The following is a 24,684-nucleotide window of genomic DNA, read 5'->3' on the forward strand; positions in this document are numbered from 1 at the left end:
GATTGTGTAAACTGGTTTCACCTGAATGAAACAGAATGCAATTTTTCTTGATAAAAAAAAAAACCAAAACAAACACACAGATGCCTCTGCTGCCTTCACCAATAAGCACGAAGATGCAGTTCCTTGCTGCACCACACGATGGTGACAGACTGGAGGGAAAGCTTCCTCCAGCAGAATTCACCTGGTCGCTTCATCAGGAGGAGAAAGTTAGTCAACAAAGCGGTTAAAGCCTTAAATATAAAAAAAATAAATAACTGCGTGAATTCAAAATGAGCTGAACTGTAGTTGAGTCGATACTGACAAGTGTTTTTTTTTTTTTTTTTATTAGTAACACAGACCTGGAGACAGAGCCAATAAGAAGCCGCTGTGAGCCTTGACAAGACTTGATCAGAAGGCATTTTAAAAGATGGAGGGGGTCTAATAGTTGAACCCAGACAGTAAAAAGAGGGGGGGGGGGGGGACAAGCTGAAAATAAGGGGGGGTTGGGGGTGTATTTGAATAACTGCAACAAAAAACAAGAGGGGAGAAAAGAAAGGAGGAAAAATTAAAAGATCAAGTCCTATTAGATGAGATCAGGATGGCATCAGATGGTAAAGAGGGAGGGGGAAGTCCTGGTAGAGAGAAGTCATAGATTACCATGGTAACAGAGAAACAATCAGACACGGGGTCCAAACTGCAGTCCACGTATCGTTACATCCCATTCTTTTCTTCTCTTCTTCTTCTTTTTTTTTAAATCTGGTAAAGTTTCAGTCTTTATCACTGAGATCCATGGGGGGGGGGGGGGGGGGGGCGACGGATGAAGAAAAGAGAAAACGTCTGCTTGTCCAGAAAAAGGATTGTGGGGGTTAAAAAAAAAAAAAGAACGTACCTGGAAATTATGGCTGAGGTATATGAAGTTAAAAAGGAACTATTTGAACCCTAATCAGTTGCTCTGGGCGGGGTGGGGCGGGGCAGGTGGGGGGGGTAAGACAGCAAATGAAGAGTTCTTGTCTGCTCAAGTGCAACATTTGGTGATTATGATGATGGAGACGACGAACAACGTAGAACTGTCTTTGTTGCTTTGTTGACACCTGCCTCACCCCTCCCAGCACCCCCCCTCCCTCCCCCTCTCCAAGTCATCAAAAAGTTTAAAAAGGACAGACGAAGTCAGCAAGCGTACTCCCGACTCACAGAAGCTCACCTCCACACAGTCAGTATCAGGAGCGATAAGGCAGAGGCTCCAGTTTGTTGTTGGGAAGAAAAAAAACAAAAACAAAAAAAACAACAACAAAGACCTAAGAGGAGAGAGAAAGAGAGAGAGAGAGAGAGAGAGAGAGAGAGAGAGACAGAGAGAGAGAAAAGGCTGGCTCCTCCCCCCTTCCCAGTCCCTCCCCCGTAGTTTCTGGGCTCTGGTGATCCTGTACTGTTCATCCCAGGTGAGGTGGTCACCCTCCAGACCCTCGTCTCCTCGGGACACTGCCGAGAGGCTCAGAGAGGGCTGCTGGGTTGTCTTGAGTGGGAGTTGAGGGCAGGATGGATGCCGGCGAAGGGGAAGAGGCGCCCCCTCCCCCTCCCCTCCCCCACCCCTCTCTGGATTCAGCCAATCACCAGAGCCGGTGCTGATGGAGGTTTCGACTGAGGACGGAGCGGACATCAGCAGTGAACCTAAGACACAGAGAAGCCGTGAAGTAGTTGGAGACAGTAAAAGAGTCCAAGATGGCGCAATAGCCAGTGTAGCTTAGCATAGCATAGCTCGCCCGGCTCTCTGAGCAGAAAACTGTCTTTAAAGCTCTAAAATACTTCCTACCTCATGTGTTTAACTCATATGTGGAGAGATATTCAAAACACAAAACAAATTATTTTACATGCGTAGATGAAGTTTTCAACATACCAAGCTAGGCTAACAACACCTCAACTCTTGATGGAGTCCGTTAATAAACTACATAATTCACATGCTACCAAGTTAAAACTTTGTTCACAATGATGATATCATCAGCTGCTGGTGGTGTCTGTTTTATCTTAATAGTTCAACTAGATGATTAGATATGGTCTCGAAGGAGAAGCTTCTTATGTTTATTTACAGCTATGTTGCTCACGATCATGCTAATTAGCCTCAGATCTTTGCAAATCCATTTATTACCCCCATAACTCAGTGTCTAAATCAATCATTCGGTGGTTTGCCCCCGATTAATTCCCTCACTCCTTGTTACTTCTGTGCTGTGTCACCCCCAACACACACACACTTTATCTCATACCTGGGGAAAAAAAGGGAACTATTAATGCTCAAAATACTCAAAGATGGAAATATTCAGTGGGGATTAACTGGAAGTTTTGAGGTAATTTTAAACCAGTTTGTACTATAAAGCCATGAACATTAACATACTGAATTCTCATAAGCAGGCATGCATGAAAACATTAGTAAAACCCATTACTAAGATGACATTTTTGACTCCCATCTAGTGGTGATTTAGAATTTTAAGGGATTTCGAAAACACAAACTTTGAATAAAAGAAACGTGTAAAGACCTGCTGTCGCGCGCCAGACGTGCACCGTTGAATGCAATTAGCATAAATTACCACAAAATATCCGGTTTATTCATGTTAATTCCCATTAATTCCCCACAGGTTTCTGCTGGCCTATGTGCTCATCCATCAGAATATGGACCGTATGAGGTGTCAGGAACTTCCTGTAACGCGTGTGTGTTAAGTGGTGGGGTGTGTGTGTGTGTGTGTTACCTTAGTGCGTCCAGCATAGGCAGCAAGTTAAGTAGTGCTGTGTCACTAGGGTCGCTGAACCAGGACTTGATGGGTATTGCGTTGTCTGGAGGGCAGAGAGCAGATGCTAGTCAGTGGGTGGGATTTCACGCCGCGCTCTGAACGAGGCCACCGACTTATCCAGGGTACAGAGGCAACAATATTTTCATTGTACTGAGAATAAACTGCTTGGTTTTTGGGGGGGTTTTCTGTGCCGTTTCTGGCTCGTCACAAGGCTGATGAGAGAAGAGTTGGAGTTTGTTTGTTGGACGAGTTAACACTGGAAATAATGACACAAACGTTTGGGCCGGCTTCTTCATCTACACTAAGATGTGTCACCACTGTCATTAAAGTGTCACGGAAAGACGCTTATCCCATCAAATACGTCAACACGCACATGAAACATGGGGCTTTTACTAAGGTTTTCACTGGCGCCACTCAAGATGGTGGCAAACAAACGTGTCGGCACATTTTCTGACGGGGGGTTCCATCTTTCAAAAGCTCCTTCTACGGTGTTTTCATGGCGCTTGAGCTTTGACATTAGGATGCCAAACAGCTGACTCAGCACAATGACACACCGACAGCTATGAAAGTCATCTTGTTTATACGTTCCACAGCAGATCAGAAGTTTGTTTTGGGTTTTTCTTTTTCCCTCTCCAAACTGTACACAGTTCAAGTCGTGTTCATGTCTTACCTGGATGGCTTCGATAAGCACCAGGCGAGTTGTCCAGGATGACGATACTGGACAGGTCGTCGTGTACTACAGACAGGTCTTTAATATAACTACCTAGATCCAACGTACAATGCTGCCAGGAGACACAGAAATACTTGCATCAGTGAGACCGCCAGAGATCTGCTCTAAATCATACGTATGATTCCAGGTGTGAGGCCGGAACATTGTTGTTTTTGTACGTGGAACCCTGGGCTTCCACTGAGCAGCAACATCTGACTGCTTAGCTGGACAGCTGGAGGCAGAACACAGCCCTCGGAGACGCAGCGCTCCCTTTTTCATTTACACATTACAAAAGGTGTGTGATAGACATGGCGAAGAGTGCAGATTTAAGAGTATAAATGTGAGACTTATTAAGTACAGGCCACGTTTGTTCTGATTGGCCATCAGGTCGTTAATCACTGACTGAATGGACGCATTAGCTAAACGCGGTTAGGAGCCTTGGTGGGTTGGCGAGTCCACAGTCGCATCGTGACGTTCGTATCAGTCTGGACTATCCAGATGCAACACATTGACATAACAGAGTGACAGGCAGGTGTGGGTGTCGGCGCGGACCTCACGATGCCACACGTATCACGATACTCGAGTCACAATATGATATGCCACACAATATCTTGATATACTGCCGTATTCTACAGAATTCAGTGAAAACAAAATTGAAAAGTACTTCTTAAAACACAAGTTGCTGTGCACATGTTCACCAGGTGCCCAACGCCTGCTCTAAAGTTTCCGGGCGTTTTTAAGTTTCTCCACCAGGTTGGTTTCTGACTGGCGGCTTCCTTTGACTGCCTCACTCGCTCCTACAGGAAATGCAGCGCAACGTAGTAACTGAACTACAGCGCCCACCGAAAGTCGCGTCATATTTACAACATGAAATATTACCAGAGAGAAAACAAAAATCGATATTAAGTGTTGGAATATTGATATTGCACCGCGGGGGAAAGGATCGCCATGTATTGCCTCATGGGTACTTCTACTGTAAACGTCCACAAGTACCAGAGAGTGAGTTCAAGTGTCCCATGGACACAGTACCTGTCTGTAGTATCTGCGTTTCAGGATGTTCCTGTTATTGTCCAACTTGTCTGCCACTGCTGAGCCGTAGATCTCCATACTGGCTGTAAAGACCACCAGTTCATACCACTGGCTTACCTACACACACACACACACACACACACACACAATAGTATTAGACCAAGCAGAGCGTGTGTGTGCTTAGGAGGTCGTGCAGGCTCATTATGTAAAGCACATGCAGGCTGGCAGCATCACGTAGAGAGTGCAGCAGAGAGGTGAGGACAAACACGAGGGGCGGGACGACTTCTTCTTCTTCTCTACTACTCAAGCACAGCAAAGAGTTGGACTGACACGCACCACTTCTAAAAAGAAGTCAACATGTGGCCTTTTATGTACGAAGAATCTGACTGGGTGCCTATCAATGACGACCTGCAGGAAGAAAAAAGAAAAAAGAAAGAGAGAGAGAGAGAGAGAGCATTCGTTTAGACTTGATTAAAAACAGTGCCTGAAGGTGTGTCGGGTCTGACGAGCAGGTGAATGCTCCTACTTTGAGGATGAAGTCTGGTGGCGTGCCCGGTCGCACTGTGGGTCTGAGGACGCCATCGTGGTGAGAGTGGATCAGAGTCTCATCCAGGTCCAGGACCAGAATCTTCCGCTTTACTGCATCTGGACAGAAAACACGTTCAAGCGTTGGACAAAAAAGGGGAAGTTACACTAGAATCACATGCTAACGTACGGTGTAGTAACCCAGTTTCTATAAAACACAGCCAGGGATCGGATTTCTGACCTTCCTCCGAACTTTCTTTGGATGAGAGCTCATTTATCTGACACTACTGATACCTTCCCTGAAGTGTGTGGACACGCAGAGGGAGAGCTCGTCTTCTTATGGTTATTCCAGGAGTCAACTGTGGAGGCTGCCCTCTTTAATCTGATTTGTGTCGTGAGCAAAATCTGGACGCAGCGCAGAATTTATGTTGACTTTTCAGTCTTTTATAAGACTTTTAGTTTTGATTGGATGATTTCAAATATAATTGAGCGCTGCTGCGTCTAGTGAGCGCCTCACTGCTCTGCTGTGGGTTTCTTCCTCTGTCCAGAGTGCCACGTGGTTACTTTTGGCCATTCATGATGTGGTCTGCTCAATTTCCAGCGGAGGGCCGTCCAAGTCAAAGTTTATTTGATCAATCTGTACTGCAGTGGGCTGCCCCTACTCAGTCCACTCCGTTAAACCGCGCCGTCCACGACGCTAACAGCCGTTTGCAAGGGCAGCCGTGACTGTGAGGGGTTGAGAGAGGACGAGTGCAGGAGCAGTGAAAGTTAATCCTTCCTCGAAGTCAGGAAGAGCGTTTCTGAACCAGCCCCCGACAGACAGGAAACCCTCACAGCAGTTCACCTCAGTGTCACTGCTGTCTGCAACATGTGCATTTCCTCTTGTTTCACTTTGAAAGGTCAAGACAGGAAACTGTTTTTTTTTTGGGGGGGGGGGGGGGTCTGTCAGCGTGCCAGTGAGTGCTAATGACTCTGGAGGCAATGGGGAACAATTTACAGCCAAATTAGGTCAAATCTAATCATGGTTACAGATCTTGAGAAACACAATGGCTCCACACTCGTGATTTCAGCCTGGACAATTACATAACCACAAAGACAAATGAGACAGTTGTGAACAGTAAAACACTTATTTATAAAAACAGCACAGCACAAACGTCACTGTAATTGCTCTGTTTTGTTTTTTGTTTTTTTTTTTGGTAAAATATGTAGTTTTTATGTTTTAATTTAGTAAAGCCTTGTTATTGTTAAAAACAGCGTTGCACAGATGTTGCCGAACTTGCACTGGTTCGTAAAAGATATTGTTTTTTGCTATTTAACTTGAAAAACTTATTTTTAAAACAGCCCTGCACAAAAGTTGCTGAAAGTGCTTTATTTTTGTAAAAAAGGTATTGTTTGTTGTGATTTCATTATGTAAAAGTCTTTAGACAATATCTTTACCACGTTAGGTTATGAGTCACCGCTGATTTATTTAAAATTATTTGATGAGCTCATGCGAAAGAGACCCTTCTTGAAGAGTTTGTCCCTCCTGGAATCCATGCTAGTGCTAGCTAGGACCTATAGAGTGAGCTAGGAATAACAAACTTGTTACACTGAAAAGTGGCTTACGAGTGTCATAGCTACTACGCTACTTAAATGACTGCTTATTCCCTGATGTATGCACGCGCACTAACCCCCCCCATCCCCAACCATCTTGTTGGTGATTGGCTGGAACCTGGTTTGTTATGTTTATGTGCACTCAGTGTTTGTTTGCCGTTTGTGAGCCCTGTGTCGTCTCCAGAGACCTGACTTTTTCCATCCTCCATAGCAGGCACCTAGCAGGTTAAGGGGAGACGCCTACGATTTGAGACAAAAATGAAATCGCGCTGAAACCATGCAGCAACGCCTCGTGCAGCTTTAAATAACAGTGTTGTTTCTACAAAAAGTACAGTGCTAACGTTTGTTTTTGTGGCAGTTCGATGCTGTGTGTTTTAACTGAGGAACAGACGCTTCAAAAGCAGCAATTTGTGTGCATTTTCGCGATAAGCAAGCACGTAAATATCACGATCCATTTCGTTCTATTATGCTGAAACCTGCGATACCGCAAACAATACTCAAGAGTGTAACTTTCCCACCGAATTGTGCAACGCTAAAACACTGACTTTTGTATTCTACACGTAAACATAAAGCGCGTGTGTTTGAGAATGCTCAAGGTTTTGGTGCTAAATGTGCGTGTTCGTAGCTGTCCAGCCAGAGAGCTGCTGGGGAAGCCCCTCTTGATGAGGTCACAACCAAATGCAAGAACTTTCCTGGTGTGAAATGCAAAGCTCCGAGGGCTGATAAACATATATAGTGTTCACCGATGTACTGAGTCCAACTGTGGTCTGAATTGCACCATCTGACTCTGCCCCATAGACGGACATTATGACGCCTTGTCAAGTGTGTCTGAGAAGAATAGTTCATTGACTCAGAGGCAAGTGAGCGTGAGCGTGAGCGTGCGTGCGTGTGTGTGTGGTCCTGAGAAAGGTCAGACTTGTGTTTGTGCCCGTTTAGGGTCAGGTTCTGCTTCCGATACATTTCCTTTTCCGCACGCTCACGTTGTCCTTGACAGGCTGGTTTAATGTGCGGCGGTAAAAGGGGTCGGAAAGATTTCCGGCTAATTTCTGGAAGCCGTCCAAGGAAAAGTTAAGCCTGACTTTGTACATCTTTGAACTTTTTTTTTTCTCCCTCTAAAAAGAAAAAAAGAAAAAAAAAAGCTGGAAACTTTCAATGGGAAGAACCTTTACACCTTAAATGGGAATTTTTTCCATCACCTGCAGAGATTCTTAGCATCACGTAGGGCCACTCCCTCTGCACGCACTCAAAGAATTCCTTAAAATTCTAGACAGTCAAAAATACCAAGTTTGTGAATGACAGAGGTTTTTTTTTTTTTATGTGTATCTGCTTGTAAGAATTCAAAATGTCTGGATTTATGAACTGTACATATCAAGGTAAATACAATCACCTGTAAATGTCTTGCTTATTCCTGTTGATTCTCATGGAAATATTTGCAACCCTAGAGCTTTATGGTGTAACAGAAGAAGAAACCAGCAGCGAGAGAGTATGTGTGTGTGTGTTGGGGGGGGTGTCATTTAGTCAGATAACAATTTAGCAAAGCTGCCATATCAGGGAAGCAAATTGTGTACTCACTGAGTCTGTTTCTGGAGATAGGCGACAGAGGCAAAGTGTCGTATCGCACCGTCTGATACTGGATTATCTGAAAGTGAAGAGAAGGCTCAGCTCAACATCTGTCAGGGACAAGATGGCATCAGAGTTTCTGGAACTGGGCGTAAATAAATTAGAGGACAGATGATTTCATCCTACAGCTGACACGTTTAGGGCTTCGCATGCTAAAGCTGAAACACTTCTTGACACCCTGTCTGTCTCCTTTGGCTCAGACGGAAGAGCAGTGAACACCTCCTGACATTAACTCGGCCGTGTCCACCCCGTGACTCCTTCACCCTCGCTTCCTGGCGCTCCTCGGCTTGGCGCCACTACAGAAAAGATCCTTCCCGGTGTTACTCCTGCATGAGGGCTCTGCTCTTTCCTTCACGGGGCTATTTATATCCCCCCCAGCTGTCAGTGGGCGTCAGCAGAGCGAGGGGCACCCAGACTGGGAGACTTGCAGGGTGACTTTGACTTGCTAAACCTTACAGGGGGCCTTCCTCCGTGGCCCCTCCCACTGCTGCCTGGCAGAGCCCGCACGAGGGAAGTCTATTGGTGGTGGCGGCGGCAGCTGCTGGGCACCACACGGGGGGGCCTCGTCAGCTCTCGCAACCTTCAAGAGGGTCCATCTGGACCCAAGTCCTGCTAACTCCCACTCAGTCCTGCTGACTAGAGCAACTCTGAACATTTAACAAGTTGGCTCGCTCCGCCTGGACAACATCCAAACGGATTCGATTACCTCGGCTTTGGTGCCGTTTGTCCGTCAGCAGGGACAGCCGGGGCGTCGGCAAGGACCCGATAAATTTTGAGGGCAGATACGTGCTCATGATTAAAAAGAAAACCGTCAACAAAAGGGCACAAATACTTAATGGGTGGTGATTAAAGGATTATTTTTGGAAAACGGTTGAAAGCAAATAATTGCTCTGCAAGGACGACAACGAGGCTGCCCAGATTCGGCCTGCCGTGAGCCTCCATTTGGCCCGCCTACCAAGAAATTGAACCAATACTCATAATAGTAACAGGCTTATTAAAATCAAAACACAAGAGTTTTCTTATGAATGATTTTTTTCCATATCCTGATGGGGCAGTGGAGTGAGACTTTGCGCAGGACTTCAGCTTGCTGCCGATAACGCAGGAAAAGAGTGGAGGACAAAAAAAAGAAAGAAAAAAAGGGCAACAAAATATGTTTGGGTTTCTGGCACGCGACCCACTGTCGAGATCCAGTTCTGGAGGGGAAAAAAAACACAAACCAAAAAACAAGCCTGGACTATCTGAACTCCATCCAGGACTACAAAAAAACACCTCCCCTATTAGAGCTGGTGATTGTGCTCCAGTTAATTATGTCAGCTCGGCAGCAGCTACGCATGGGTCATCTCCATCACTGTATAACGCAGGAGATAATGTGTGAAACCATTATGCAACATTGCTGCAACCACCTCCGTCATCTATTTACACACTGTAGCACGCGCTGGATTAGAAAGACCTGATCCTAATATTCATAATCCATTAGAGCTTTTAATGATCAAAATTTTTGGATCAGGTTCGAGCCCATAGCTCGGGAACTGGGTTCAGCATGGATTATTAGATTTATTGTAAAGGGGAAAGGGGAAGGGGGGGTGTTGAATGGGAAGTGTGATTGTGATGTATGGGGGAGGGGGGGGTAGTCCTGGGAGGATCCAAGTAGAGCATCACACACTTTTAATGACAACAACAACGGGATAAGAGGTGTGAACAGGAGAAACAGCGTGCGAGAGAACAGTGAGCTCTCTGTGCTGATATAATCCCTCTCACTTCAGTCTCAACATGGACTACACACACGCACGCACGCACACACACACACACACACTCCCACAGCTTGTTGACAACCCGTAAGTGTGTTACCACCGACCACTAAACAATAAACTTCACCGCCGTGTTTACAACACACGCGGACACTCCTCTCTGAGCCGTGTTAGCTTGTGTCGAAGTCCACACGTGTTACACCTCATGTCTCCCAGCAGCACCTGTCCAAGTTACAGGTAGGCGGCTTCTTCCAACGCCATGTTCACTGTCGAGGAAGGCGTGCAGGAGCCACTGAAGGTGACCTGCAGCGCCGTTTGTACGGACTCATATGCACGGATGCCGGAGGATTCTACTTAGAGCTTGAAAAAAAAAAAAAGAAGAAGAAGAAGAAGAAAAAAAAAGACGCAAAACTTGACCACTGAAACTAAAGGATAATGTGCCATGTATGCTCATAAAAGTGCACAATGAATCATTATCAAATAACTGAAACATGATGCATTTTTTTCATGATTTGATCAGGCTGAAGTTTCACACAGCGCTGGACCTCAGTTTTGCACACATCAAACACAGTGGTACACAAGCAAAACTAATGTCACACAATGTGTGGTTTTTTTAATCCACTATTTAAGTTTGACCTTTGACCCTCCAAGGGGGAGGGGTGGGTTTGGACATCACCTGATCAAGACTCACCTGGGAAGCAAAAATTTAGAGTTTTTCACCTGAATGTACTCGTTTCGAAGCAGAATCCGCCCCCCCCCTCAAAAAAAGGAGATGTACAGGAGGGATTAATTGAGCGTGGGGGGTATGCTTATGTTATCATGACTTGTGAGGATTTAGCCACATCCTTACATTGTACACACACACACACACACACACACACACACACACACACACACTGACATGTAAGTGACAAAAAAAGCATTCTTGTGGCTGAATAAAGTAAGAACATAATGGTTAGGCACATAAGATGTCTGTGCTGATTTAAACTCAAAAACACAGAGTGTCATTAAGTTGTTACACCCCTCACCCCCCTCTCTCACCGTTCGTAGGTGCTTCCTGAGGATGTACATGATGAAGCCCCATATTCTGGACGTTACGCCGAGAAAAGTGCGGATGCCAAGTAAACACTGCCGGGTCTTCAGCATATTGACGACCACGCAAAGACCCCCCCCAAGAAAGCAAGTCAGCCTCAATCCTCAGTCGATAGCAGGCTCTTCCAGGCTGCTGTGGAGAGAATTACTTAGGGGGGAAAAAAAGAAGAAGAAGAAGGAGAAAAAAAAAACTTGGCTGCTCCGCTTTAGCCACAGCCGCCAAACTAGCTAAGTTTGAATTAACAAGAGGCCAAAACAAACGTGTGAGTGTCGTAACTCTGCACACTTGCGGCCCAGTGAGTCTTAAACGCAGCACATCGTTACCGGGGGAGGCAAACGTTGACAAAACGAAAGGCTAGCACCACCGCTGGACCTTAGCACGCAGCTCGTTGACAAGCTAGCACGGGAAGCTAACTGTGTAATGTTACCAAGTAGCTAGCAACCACCGAGCTACCGCTAGCTCGACAGGGTGACCACCTTGAACCTGGCTTCAAATACCCCTCAGAACCAGCGGGGCTCCTCCTTCTCAAGCAGCGGTTCAACGCGTTTGCACTGCCCGCGTCCGTCCGTGGAGAGACGGTTTTAAAAAGTTCCCCAGAGTCCAGCCGGTCCGGATAAAATCAGTTTGTAGTCCAGTGGAAATCCGGAATGAAACTGCGAGCCGCCATCGCCGCCTTGCCGTCACTTCCGCGAGGAGGAATCCTGTGGTTGCGCGCAGCACGTCCACGTGGAAGGAAAATAAACAGACGTGGACGAGCGGGAGTGCGCCTCTGCTGACAGGACGTTCTGAAACTGTCACTTTTGTTCCTCACGTTGGCCCCAAGAGCAAATTACACACAAATTAACAAATCAATCTATTTTTTTTAAAGCCTGGTTTACTATAATTGACCAGTTTGTGATTCAACTGCTTGACTTCAGTCAGCTGGTTTCCTCCAGCACGTCCAAGCTGGTAATTAACCCTAAATAAGTCAAATAACTATCAATACGGTAGATTTGCAACATTCGACACGCATTATTAGCATCTATAGGTGCAACCAATAGCAATAAAAGAGTAAAAAGTTTGTGAAGAAGCACAAAATAGGCAGTAACTTTACAATTAATTTAAAATATTGGAAAGTATTTATCATTTGGCACAATTCCAAGTCCTCTATGAGGGAATTCAACATTTCCAATGCAGGAGAACAAATTACAAGGAAGTTGCAAGCAGATCAGTGTCATGAATACATATCTATCTTTTGTAATTACCATATTTTAATGATGCAGGGCAGTTTGAAGAGGTCACTGTTTCCTTTTAAAGTTGTTTTATTCGTAGGTTTTTTTTGTTTTTGTTTTTTTTTTACAGGTCCACAAAGATAAAGAGCATCCAAAACTTTACAATAAATATAACTTGGACTGTGTAAACATTTTTGTGCAACAGAATTAGATTTTCAGTCAAGGACGTGATTGGCAGGTGAGAAAGAAAAGTGTTTCTTTTTATGACGTCAGAGTTCTTTTGGAAGTACTCATTCTTTCAATCAAAAAAGAAAGAAAAAAACAATCTGCATGGGGCGAAATATCCAGGATTATTGATTTATAAACAGTTTTTATTGATACAAAATTTCCAAGACTTTTGAAAAAACTTTCAAGTCTCTGAAATGTCTCAGAAACCCATGTCAAAATGTAGATTTAACTGAAATCATTCGACATGCTTTAAAAAAAAAAAAAAAAAAAGGGAAAGTGTGCATCAGAGTAAACCGTTACTGGTTGAGTCCAACTGAACCAAATTTGCTCTAAAATGTGTGCATTTAAGTCAATTTCCTGGACTTTTCCAAAACTTTCTATTGATTTTTGCAGTTCCAAGATTTTCCCAGCTTTCCTTCAATGGCCACATGAACCCTGTCAGTATTTACTACCGCATATTTCTTCATTTAAAACATCACAAAAACTTGTATATATTAAAATGTAAAAGAGGCTGAACAGGAGATAGATTTGTGACATGGCTGTAGCACCCCCTAGCCCCGGTGCAGCGCCATGCTGGGCCCAAGGTTCTGAAAGTGTGATGGGCAATTGTTTGGACAACTGCTTATTCAATCTTATCTTTTCCACACACAAAAAAAGCGACTGAATAACTTTAAAACACCCTAAATTAATCTGTCTTGATAGACAAAGATCACATGACGTCCATCTGTGTTTTGAGTGGGGTTTTTTCGTGTCTCTGGTCTACACGTCCAGATCGTCGTCAGGGTCCTCCTGGTCATAGTCGTCATTGGCATCAGGCTCGTAGTGGATCCGTCCTGAACCTGGGCCCGAGTGAAGCAAAGCCGTTTTCCTGACGGATGAAAAACGGCGACAAGTTATTGAGAATATCAGAACGGAACAGGATGCGGCGATGACGGGCGAGGAAGTGATTCTCACTTCTCTTCACTGAAGACAAAAGGGAGAGCCAGTTTTTCCTTCGCCTTACGTTCCGTGTCTGATAAGCGGAGGTTGAAGGTTAAGTTGGCTGTCGGATCCGTCTGCAAAACAAAGAAAACAGGACCTTTACAGTATCAGGACACTTGGGGCCTTTCTTCTTTTTTCGTTGTCTAGGATGAGGTTTGATTGTGGTTCTGCAGCACCTCAAGTTCCTCAGTCTGTTTGGATCCAAGATGGCTGGGTTTGCTCTGTCCTACGACTGTCAGATCTTCCCTGATACTGAAAATCTCCTCCTAAGTACAACAAACACACACTAATACGGAACTCAGGACACGGCAGGAATGTGATGCGTTCATTAAAACGGTGCTTACATGTTGCGTAACCTTCCCTGATTTGGAGCGCTTTGTTATCTTTGCCACCATTTCATCTCCTTTCACTCCGGGAGTTACCGTGACGACTGAAGTAGCCAAGTGGCAAACACTTCCCGCCGTGCCCTTCTGGTGTAAATCTGCATGAAGCAGGCCGATGACGGCTCGAACAGCTCCCTCTAACGAAAACAGGATTTACCGTAATTGTTGGAGTACTGCGGCCAGTAAAAGTAGCCAAGTACAGACTGCCGAGTCACCTTTTTTAAGTTGCTGAAGAGTCCTGCAGACAGCAGGAGGGCTGACATGTCTCAGAATCCACGAAAGAGAGTCGATCACTAACGTAGCTGGTTTGAGTTGGGATGTTTGCTTGACGAGATATTTGAGTTTATCCAAACAGAACTGGTCCACTGTGAAAACCGGGTGGTCAGTCCAGCCGAGGGGGTCAACGTAAGCATTGTGAAAGTGGAGCCTAGAGTAACAGAGAGAGTATTTTAGGTAATAAGTATGTTGTCATCATAGCACTGCCATTGACATATTTACATGTCTCATTCATTTGTTGTTTTTTTTTGTTTTGTTTTTTTTTAATTCACAAGTGTAAATGCATCTGACACTGTCACACTCTGTAGCACAGCATTGGAAATGGACCTGCTAGCAAGGAGGCTAATGCTGCATTCAGTTTACCTCAGAACTGGGTATTACATTGACCGTGCTCTTGTAAAGAAAAAGGAAAAAAAGCAGGGTTAATTAAATTAAATTCTGACTTCCCAATTCAGCTGGAATACACCATAAAACCTATGGGCCCTTGCATCAATCGCCAGCACATTTGTTGAGTGTAAAGGTGTGAGGTTTCACTCGCTGTTTACGTCTGGCTAACGTTACAATAAAATTGAAAAAAAAATGGGGAAAAAAGCGATCTGAAGCTCCAGGATGGAAGGATATTATTCCACTGGGAGTCCAGCGTTTGAGCTCCGCTGTGCAAAATTATGCTTGGTGTGGCACTAAAAGGCCTGTTCAAATCAGGTGGTTACTGAAATTTTTTTTTTTTTTTATAAAACATTTATTTGTAAGCAGGTTTGTTTTTTTAAACACTTAAAAAAAATCCCACTTTATCATACACACTCCCTTTAACAAGGAAACTGAACTCTTTACCTAAAAAAACATGATTGAACCCTATTAGACAGAAAACAGGAATAGAACTCGGTGCTATTTTAGCTTAATAAAAAGAAATTCAAGAGCACCATGGTTAACTAATGCATTTATAAATTAGTTTTTGAATACTGCATGAATTGAAAAAGGGGTGCAATTATATCTGGATGTTCCAAATTAGACTTAAAATCTGCAGTGAAATACAACAGGAAATAAAGAAACCAGAGAAAAAGAATGTTTTAGCCTCTTTCCTGACTACCTTTGAATGGGTGATCCCTTCAGTCCATTCTTGAGCTCTTCTTCACTGGCTTCAAAGCTGAGGACATGGACTGCTTCCTCCCTATATTCATAACATGAGTTCATATGAGCGAATACCACCGAATACACATAGCGGATGTATCTCTACACAGCTTTACCCAGCCTATTTTAAATTACCTGTTCAACGCAGCCTTGACGAAGCTCCACAGGAGCTGGCGACCACAACAACAAACTGAATCTATGAATATAAAATACGTAGTTCAGTTTTTGGTGGAGGAATAGCAGCAGTTACACCAAAACTTGACGTTACCATGTTAAAGATATTACCTTGTATAATAAGAAACCCTCCAGCGTCATTTCCCTGCAATAATTCAGGCAACATGGCAGGCAAGCGGAGGGTCCAAGTAGCTTCAGCTAGTTAGCATTCCTCTATTTTAAGACGAATACTATCATAAACCCCGAGGAATTTACAACAGCTCAACCCGCTACTTCTCCAGAAGCGACTATAGCGAATTACTACAACATATTTAACGACAACGCTTGTATTCAAACTCAATACATTTTGTGAAGTAGCGTGTCTACGCAGTTTCAACTGGAAAACTTCACCTCCCGTGGTTGACTTCACTCCAATATCAAACCCTGTGTGGGAAATGTAGTTCACTGGCATACGGGGAGCTGTTTATCTACCTCGCAAGCTAACTACGTTACCCAGCATCCCCCGCGGCAAGCCAGTGCACTGGTTAGACTCAAGGGGCTCCTGCCGCGCGCAGAGAGAGGAGACCGTGCGGAATTAAAGTCAATACTCCGGTCGTGTAGGCTTACAGCGATAGATATATAAAAAAAAAAAACTTCAACTGAGAAGTTCTCACTATGGACCTATATTAGCTAGTACTAGCATTATCCGAAGAGGTTTTGTGATATCGACGATTAAATGGATGCAGCGGAGAAAAGCAGCTTTACGTGAAGCACGTTAAGCGACAGGGAAATTAGTATTTTGTCGGGCTGAGTGTGGCGACAGCTTGATCGGGGACGTTCGCCATAAAGGGATCCCCAGCGAGGGAATACTTCTAACTTTGACTCGAGTGGATTGCTTTTTCTTGCTTTCTTTTTTTCTTGGAAGAAGAGTTTCTAAGGTGCCCTTAGTTTACCGCTCTACAGTTGTCCGGCGGTAAGGTGCAGCCACACCGGGAGAAGGCACGGTGCGACGGCCGCTTTCCCCGGCTAGCTCGCCTGGTGCTTCGGTTTCGTGGATCGAGGCCTTGTCGATGAGGCGACAATGCTTGACATAATGTCTGAGCACCAAGGTATGTTTTACCAACCAAGGGTCCACTGAAGATAATGTTCTTGTGTGACGTTTCGTTGTTGAAAATTGGCTGCCGCGTTTTGGACACATAAAGATGGCTAACTTGGAGTAAGTTGTGCTAACGTTCATGTTACGTTCAGTTGCGTATGCTATATTAATTAGCCCACTGGCTCAACAACTTCCCGGGAATTGCCGCTCAAATAACAAGATATTAATGCTAAATGCGAACGTTGATGTAAAGTGTAGCTAATATCTGTCGGTATTCACTGTTGAGTTGACTTGCTAGTCGTGAACGCGCCGACCCATCAAATGTTAGCTGTAAGCTAGTCCAACTAACGTTACCCCTGAAAAAACACACTTATTTGGCGGGTTGAAGATAAGTTAGCCACTCGTCGGTGTATGTAGGTAATTTATATAAAGAACACAGTCTTCAATACTGACAAAGCCATCGTTGTAACGTAGCTCAGTGCTAACGACAAGCTAAACTTGACGAGCACCCCACTTCCATTTGAAGAGCCAGCGTGATTAGCAGCTAGCTGCACCGAGTGGTTAGCACTAGTTAACTCTTCAAACAATCAAAATTAGCCGTCTTCATTGCACAACCCCGTATCACACCCTTTTAAATCCGCCGGACACTAAGAAACATAAGCTTACACTAATCCAAGCTATGTTGGCTATCATCGCTCCCTAATTCAGTAATGTGTTAGCTTCACTTCTGTCAGCTAATGTTAGCTTTTAGCATTAAGACAATACAAATTGACAAGTTTAAAGCTTGGCAGGTTTCGGATTTGATGTGTCTTTTACAAATCGTGGGTCTCTATCTTGAGAATTTAATTAAAAATAAAACCACTCGTGCATCCAGATTTTGTGTAAATGTCGGATGCCGAACAAGTGACACCGGTTGCGGATGTTGGTAGACATAACTAGCTAGCCTAACCTTAGCAAAACTATGACTCTCGTGTCCATTTTTATTATTTGTTTTACAACACACACTAAGTCGTTGTATCGTATGTAATGAAACGCAGCTCTTAAAAAGGGGTCACCATTGCACATCTTCAATAATCCCGATTAAGGTATTGAGCCGTTTAGGCAGCTAATGCTAGCGGTGGTTCATTCGTGACTTATACAGTAAATCAATCGTGTTCCTGCTTGAACTGTGTTTTGCAAAATGATTAAATTAAAAAAAAAGATCTCTGCTGACGAAGAAAATTGTGTTTCTTCCATCAGATTCACTGTTGACGTGCAAAACGGAGCCTCTGGTGAGTCGTTTAGTTTTTAGCATTAAAACCGCTAGCAGTTAACTAGCTAGCTTCCTGTTGACAGTCCTTGTGTATATTAGCTTGACTGTCTTTAACAAAGGTGTTTGCTCTCTGTAGCCCCCCGAGAGGAAAAAGAGGACTGTTGAAGATTTCAACAAGTTCTGCAGCTTTGTCCTAGCATATGCTGGCTACATCCCCAGTCCAAAAGAGGTAAGCAGTCACTACTGAGCTATTAGGTACCAATTGTTGCTGAAGTCATGAAGGAAGAACTGAAATGTTTGTGGTGGTTTTTGGGGGTTTTTTGTCACAGGAAAGCTCATGGTCACCGACATCATCCAGCTCTGCACACAGTTCGGGCCTGTCGGCAGATGGAGGCGGCAGCAGCTCCATGGGCAACACATGGACAGACGGAACCTCCGACATCCACACCATCCATACCTTCGTCCGCAAAGCTCGAGCAAACAAGGGCAAAAATATTCGCCGCATGCACTCTGATAGCACTCTGCTGGACAAGATGCGCCTTAAAGACTCCCTATACGAGAACCAGGCCAGCACTAAGGCGGAGCGCAAAAAGGACAAAAAGCTGAAAAAGCTGTCCCTGGGTTCCGCCATGATGGCGGCGGACAGTGGCAGTAGCGAAGGCGAGAAGAGAGCGCGCATCAAACGCAGCAAAAACTCCAAACAGCCGAAAGCTAAGAAGCTGAAGAGCTCGGCCGCTCAAAGTGAGACAGACTCTGAGGCGAGGCACACGCTCACGGAGGCGCAAACGGACAGAGACGAGCTGGCGGCACACAGGGATTCCAACCCGGGCGTGCAGGGCGTGGTGAAGATGGAGCCAGAGGAGTCCATCAGAGATGCAGAGATAAGCTCCAGCGAGGGCGAGACCTGGATCGCCGATGAGGACATTATGGTGGAGTCAGGTGTGTGTGTGTGTGTGGGGGGGGGGGGGTACATTCCTTTTTAAAACCTCCACTTTAAGCCACCGTTACACTCCATTAACACGCCGTCTGCTCTCTGTACCCCGCAGGTGACGACTCGTGGGACTTGATCACCTGCTACTGCGGGAAGCCGTTCGCCGGCCGGCCGATGATCGAGTGCAACCAGTGCGGTATCTGGGTGCACTTGTCTTGTGCGAAGATAAAGAAGTCCAACGTTCCCGACATCTTTTACTGCCACAAGTGCAGGGACATGAGGCGGTCGGGACACAAAAAAGACACCTAAAGTGGGGGGGGGGGGGGGTTGGGGGGGACTGGCAATAAATCCTCCAATATATATTTTTTTCCTTTTTTTTTTTTTCTTCTTTTCTTGGATGCCTACAGCCGAAACAGCCTAAATTATCACCTGGATGGCAACTTTACTGTCAGTTTGTAGGATTTCTGTTGACAATCACAACCATTCTTATTTATCCCTCACTGTAGTTTTTTGTTTTGGGTTGGGGGGGGGGGGGCTAGATAGGACACACTGACAGTGGAGAATCATTGAATACTACAAGTTCCAACACACCCACTCTACTATACTATAAATTCATTCAACCTGCTGCATTTTTTTTCTTCACACTCGTGTCCAACAGAAGTGCTTTCCTCTTTCTTTCTGTCTTTTTTTTTTTAAAACAAAAAAAATTTAGAGGATAAATTTGTGCAAACTCAAGGAGCGCCATTTTTTTAAATGGATGAACATTCTCAGTCGTCGTACGAGGTGGGCAGCTCTTTTTTTCTTTCTTTTTTTCCCAACCCTCCCTTCTTCGTAGCTTTGATCTTTAGTCGTCGTCAGTGGTAATCACTGAACCTTAACTCCTCTAGCGAGCCTTAAATTCCAGGCTGACTTTTTTTTTTTCTGAGTATAAATTGATACATGTACATTTTTGGAATGGTGCACTTTTTTTTTTTTATACAAATCCCCCTTAAAAAAAAACAAAAACTTTTCCAGTGCGCACATGGTTGGTACATCTGGATTTCTGGTGAGTTGCAGTTGTTACTCGGTGCCGTAGCCGAGTACATTCACGCCCGAGCGCTTGATGGTTCTCCCTGTCTGGCTTGTTTCATCTATCAATGAAAGCCATTTACCGTAACAGCATTTACATTGGAAGCTGTTAAATTTCAATGTTCTCATGTGTTTGTTTTTTTCTTTTTCTTTTTTTGCTTTCATGTTTATAAACCGACATGATACGAGGGGGAGGCGGGGGTTACGATCGTTGCTGTAAGATGGGTTGGCAGTGCTTTCCAAGTGACTCCGATGCTGAATGGTTGTTTTAAAAAAAAAAAAAAAAGTTTTCTATTTCATGTAATTTGTTAATTTCTTAGCTTTCTTTAAGAAAAGAGGGGGAAATAAAGCAGGATTAGTACGCGCCCGCGTCACGAGAAAGGACATAAAGATTGTCTCCCCCATTGAGAACAAAGTCGTAGTGTACAGAGACTTTTAAGTTGACGCCGCGTAGGCCGTGGCGTTTGTTTATGTTGTTTGGTTTTACCACTTGTATTTTTTTCTTTGTTTCTTTCTCTTTTTTTTTTTTGTTGACGAGAGAGTCTTGGTAAGTCCAGTAGCAGTTGCACTCTCTTAACAACCCCCAATTCTGTATATATATCCTGTTCTTTGACAATGTACATATGTGAAAGTGAAGAGAGAAAATACCCGAGCAAAATCTATATTTTCTGCAGTCTGATATTGTTTTCTTTAATTGTAGCTTGAAAAATAAAATGTCTTTGGGAACATAAAAAAATAAGAAAAATTAGCACTTCAAATGACTCTTTGAGTAGAAAAGACAACATGGGTGCAGTTTTTTTTTTTTAAAGTTCATTTTTAATCTGCGAGGCACACAGAAAAGTGTTTGTCGTGCTGGATTTTCACCACTAGAGGGCACACGTCTGACAGTTAAATAGGAAACAATGAATAAATATGGCAGATGTACAACATTAACATTCCCTTGTAGATTTGTACTGAAAATGAGCTCGATGCTTTGGGAGTCACTTCTTGTAAGTCTCAATTGGAGTTGGTCTGATCCTGAAAGACAAGTATGTTCAAATTTAATATGAAAACAACAAAGTCTCAGTGAATTGTTGGAACCTTTTTTTTTTTTTTTTACACGACATTTTTAATATGGAAAAACTGAGGTAAGGCTTATATAAATCAAGCTAATCATTACAAAACTGCTTTTGGAGTAACATTTCAACCCTTATCTAGTAGTAATAATTAATAAAAGTTGCTCCATGCTATTATTAATGCTCTGTTACTGCATAAAGCTATAAACACAGCACCTTGATGCATGTTTCTCTTCAGAAACCGTTTGTCAAGACAAAACTAGCGGTGCTCATTTTTCCAAGTGTCTCATAGCTCCTGTTCTTGTTTCCAGTGACACCTCACTTGTTAACTCACCTTTCGGTTTCTGAAATTGGACATCTGAAAGCTGCTGATGGAGTCCAGAGGAGCCACCTTCCTCCTGTCGTCCCATGAAAAAAAGACAAATTTAGTCCAAAAAAATAATTATATTTCGTAACGCGTAGCCACTTGAAGGAAGATGGTCTTGTTTTATGTTAAAATTGACCCAATGAGGCAAAAGTTTACAAAATCAGAAGCACCAAACACACTCATAACAACCTTCAACTGTGTGCTGATATATGCGCCTCTATGCAGACGACGTTAACATGAATCTGTGATTTGGAATCTGACCTTTTTTCATGGCTCTTGCGCTGGTTCTGGTTCTGGTTCTGGCGTTGGGCAGAAAGGTGTTCTGCCGAGTCCAGGGGCGTCTCTGAATGAAAGGGTCGGCCGTCTGAATCCCTTAGCAACTCCCCCGCATCCCCCACAGAAAGGTCCCCGCGGTCCGAGCCGTCGAGGAGGCGACGGAAAAGCTCCTGATCCAGCCGGCTGAGCTCCTTACGACAGACAAGGAGCAAATATTAAGAAGACCCAGAGAATTGGAGGCGTTTCTTTGTTGTTCTAACATGTTTTGAGGGTCCTACCCTTTTACATCTGGTCCTGCTGGGTAGAACAGCTGCAGAGATCTCCTCCAGCAGCAGGTAGGCCAGCAAAGGCAGCACCCATCTGGAGCAAAGCATCTGGACAGGAGGGGTAGATGATGTCAGCGCGGCACAACACGTTAGCAAGTTACAAAGCAAAGCACACTCACCTCTTATGTTGAGTTCTGGGCGTCTTTGTGTGTCTTCTGAAGGTGCGGCGTGCGTCTCCGCTGCTGCCAAGTGTGGACCGAGGGTTTTTATAGCCGCACTCCCAGGGTGGGTTTATATTGTGGGACTGTTTAGGCGAAGTGTGCGACTGTGATTTCAGACAGGCCAATTATATCTGCCGCCTACTATTGTCATCATTACTGTCAAAGTTCTCGTAGGACATGCATACATCTACACACACACATGCACGCACGCACACTCACACACGCTGTCCCACGCCCACTTCCAGCTGAAATGATGTAAAGATGGAAGGTGATAAAGGCATTGTAGAGTTGTTTACAGGCCTTCCCTCCAGCTCCAGCCCCCTCCTCCCCTCCCCACCACACACACACACACACACACACACACACACATCTCAGACAGACAGGAGCGTTATCGAGACTGTGCAGTTTTAACGGTATCTGTATTCTGTTTATAAAACCAGAATTATTTTCACACATGACACATTTGTGCAAAGTTACTTGTAAATAATTAAATGTTTGTAAATATAAAAATAGCAAACACTTGTTATGCAAAACATAAGTGAAAACAATTCCACATGATTAATAAAACAACAACATGACAACAGTTTTGTTGTGTTTGTGGTTGGAAATAACCAGAACAAATTTTTAAAAAAAACAACAACATGTAAAGTGATGACACATTGCTAAACAAGCAGTTTATAAATGATCTTTTAAGGCTCTTAAGTGTTTTTTTTTAATTCTTCCAAAAATGAAAACGTCTCATTCTGTGAGGCAATCGCAGGCAGTTTTTAAAACTGTGCTCAAATTAAGCCTTAATTGTTTTAATAACCTCTTCTGTGTAAGGTTGATCGTGCTGTTTTTTCCCCCCTTGTTTCATTCGTTTGTCAAAAGAAAGGTAACAAAAGCGGGTCGTTTCTAAAAGCGATTGTTCCTTCGAAAAAGTTAAGTTTGCTCAAATTTGGTCCTTATTTGAAAATAATTTCTGTTGCGAGGTCGCTTGAACCCCGGCGTGTTCCCTTGTCTTTTGTTTCCCAAAACAAGGGAACTAATTCTGTGAGGTATTTGTTTTGTCCTGTTTTTTTTCCTTTGTTTTTGTTGTTTGTTATTCTAAACAAGGGAACAAAAACTTCTCATAGCAACCGACACTATTTATTTCCTGGTTTTGGGAAAAAAAAAAAACCAAAAAAAAAACAAGGGAACAATCAACGTTGCTTTGTGATAAAATTGATGACATCGAACAGTCGTGGTTATCTTGCAGAGTCAGCGGTTTTGTTCCCTCGTGTGTTTGTTTCCAAAACAAGTGGACGATCAAACTTTCACTGAAACAATGTTAAAAAAACAACAACAAAAACTACACAATTTTTTCCAAACACACCTTTCTTTTAAGAAATAGTTGAGGTTAGTTCCCAGAATAAGCAATTCCCTTTATCTGGAATGAAAGACAAGGGAACAAATTAGGGGGAAAGCAACCTTGCTCTGAAATAATACTGTTACATCACTCACGCTTACTTTTTCGCAAAATTTAAAGAAAAATGGCGAATTCTGTGAGGTCATGTAAATGTTTTTCCTGAAATGAAGTTAACAGTTTGCTAAAACTGTCATCCGTCATTATCATTAATATTGTTTTGGTGCAATTCTGGTGATTACTGCTGATTTTTTTTTTTCCTTCGTTTTCATTTAGTTTAGAACAACTTTGGCAGGTTTTTCCACAGTGGAGATTTCATCTGTTTCAAGAAACAACCAGCAGCTGTTTGAAATTTTACTAATCGAGAATTGAGGTTTATTACAAATCAGAGAATGTGAGTGAATTTTGTCGTTGCAGTTAGAATCAACATGATTTGTAAGAAAAGCACTGAGACAGAGAGATGAGAGATACTGTCGGGTTAACAGTGTGTGTGTGGCAATCTGGGCCACTTGATCACTGCTTCGCCCGACTTCACCGCCAAGTGCCACCCATAGCAGACCACACACACACACACACACACACACACACACACACACACACACACACACACACACGTGTGTGCCTCTGGCCGCCTGCTGCCTCTGTCTCCAGAAAGGAAAACAGAGAGGAGACAGTGGAGCAGGGATTGATGGATGGATAGAGAGATTGGCGGGTCTCAGCTCCAAGCTTATGCCCTTTCAGACACGTTTTCACTTTTCCTCTTTTCCCGCCCTGTCCTAATTATTGCTATTTCAGGATCTCGGACCTCACCAAACATAGAGCTAGCGCTGATAGATCAGGCGTATATAAATAAACGAAGTCCAGGCTGGCAGCAAGGCTGCAGGGGCAGAGGCCAGATATGCTGCACTGATTACCTCCGCTATCAGAGACGGGGCCCATTAGCAGCCCGTGTTTGTGTGTGAGTGTGTGTGTGTGTGAGTGTGTGTGTGTGTGTGTGTGTGTGTGTGAGTGTGTGTGTGTGTGTGTGTGTGTGTGTGTGTGTGTATTTCATTACTGTAAGGACCAGACATCCCCTCAATTAAGTGAACCTGATGCGAGTCCTTCTGATTTTGTTGTCCCAAACTGGTCAATTTGGTGTTAATAAGATGCCAGTAAAATCAGGTGTCTCATAAATATAATTTTATATTTATATATACTGTATGTGTGTGTGTGTGTGTGTGTGTGTGTGTGTGTGTGTGTGTGTGTGTGTGTGTGTGTGTGTGTGTGTGTGTGTGTGTGTGTGTGTGAGTGCTCTGCGGTGGAGTGGCAATCTAGCCACCGTAGGGTCACTGGTTC

General features: G+C 43.9%; 4 protein-coding genes across 4 annotated transcripts; 1 reads left to right on the top strand and 3 right to left on the bottom strand.

Moving 5' to 3' along the window:
• Positions 1 to 1,445: 1,445 nt before the first annotated feature.
• ctdnep1a (CTD nuclear envelope phosphatase 1a) lies at positions 1,446 to 11,848 on the bottom strand. The gene is made up of 9 exons (XM_086196816.1): positions 11,550 to 11,848; positions 11,022 to 11,202; positions 8,185 to 8,251; positions 5,021 to 5,139; positions 4,831 to 4,902; positions 4,495 to 4,611; positions 3,427 to 3,538; positions 2,715 to 2,799; positions 1,446 to 1,644 (listed from the first exon to the last, which is right to left on the bottom strand). The coding sequence occupies exons 2-9, from the start codon at positions 11,124 to 11,126 to the stop codon at positions 1,584 to 1,586; spliced, it is 738 nt and encodes a 245-aa protein (XP_086052942.1). The 5' UTR covers positions 11,127 to 11,202; positions 11,550 to 11,848; the 3' UTR covers positions 1,446 to 1,583.
• Positions 11,849 to 12,226: 378 nt separating this feature from the next.
• On the bottom strand, positions 12,227 to 15,892 carry elp5 (elongator acetyltransferase complex subunit 5). The gene is made up of 8 exons (XM_086197535.1): positions 15,566 to 15,892; positions 15,416 to 15,476; positions 15,240 to 15,320; positions 14,092 to 14,303; positions 13,838 to 14,013; positions 13,670 to 13,759; positions 13,467 to 13,567; positions 12,227 to 13,380 (listed from the first exon to the last, which is right to left on the bottom strand). The coding sequence occupies exons 1-8, from the start codon at positions 15,618 to 15,620 to the stop codon at positions 13,272 to 13,274; spliced, it is 885 nt and encodes a 294-aa protein (XP_086053661.1). The 5' UTR covers positions 15,621 to 15,892; the 3' UTR covers positions 12,227 to 13,271.
• phf23b (PHD finger protein 23b) lies at positions 15,848 to 19,046 on the top strand. The gene is made up of 5 exons (XM_086197534.1): positions 15,848 to 16,542; positions 17,769 to 17,800; positions 17,918 to 18,010; positions 18,111 to 18,720; positions 18,828 to 19,046. Exons 1-5 carry the CDS (start codon positions 16,515 to 16,517, stop codon positions 19,019 to 19,021), a joined length of 957 nt encoding a protein of 318 aa, XP_086053660.1. The 5' UTR covers positions 15,848 to 16,514; the 3' UTR covers positions 19,022 to 19,046.
• A 1,547-nt stretch (positions 19,047 to 20,593) lies between these two features.
• On the bottom strand, positions 20,594 to 22,086 carry LOC147238583 (uncharacterized). Its single transcript, XM_086197536.1, has 5 exons — positions 21,924 to 22,086; positions 21,757 to 21,852; positions 21,464 to 21,669; positions 21,170 to 21,233; positions 20,594 to 20,797 (listed from the first exon to the last, which is right to left on the bottom strand). Exons 2-5 carry the CDS (start codon positions 21,850 to 21,852, stop codon positions 20,777 to 20,779), a joined length of 387 nt encoding a protein of 128 aa, XP_086053662.1. The 5' UTR covers positions 21,924 to 22,086; the 3' UTR covers positions 20,594 to 20,776.
• Positions 22,087 to 24,684: the final 2,598 nt, after the last annotated feature.

The sequence above is a fragment of the Aulostomus chinensis genome, chromosome 24, assembly GCF_037954235.1.
Source record: "Aulostomus chinensis isolate RoL2024-O1b breed Wild chromosome 24, RoL_Achi_v1.0, whole genome shotgun sequence".
In the NCBI taxonomy this organism is placed as follows: Eukaryota; Metazoa; Chordata; class Actinopteri; order Syngnathiformes; family Aulostomidae; genus Aulostomus; species Aulostomus chinensis.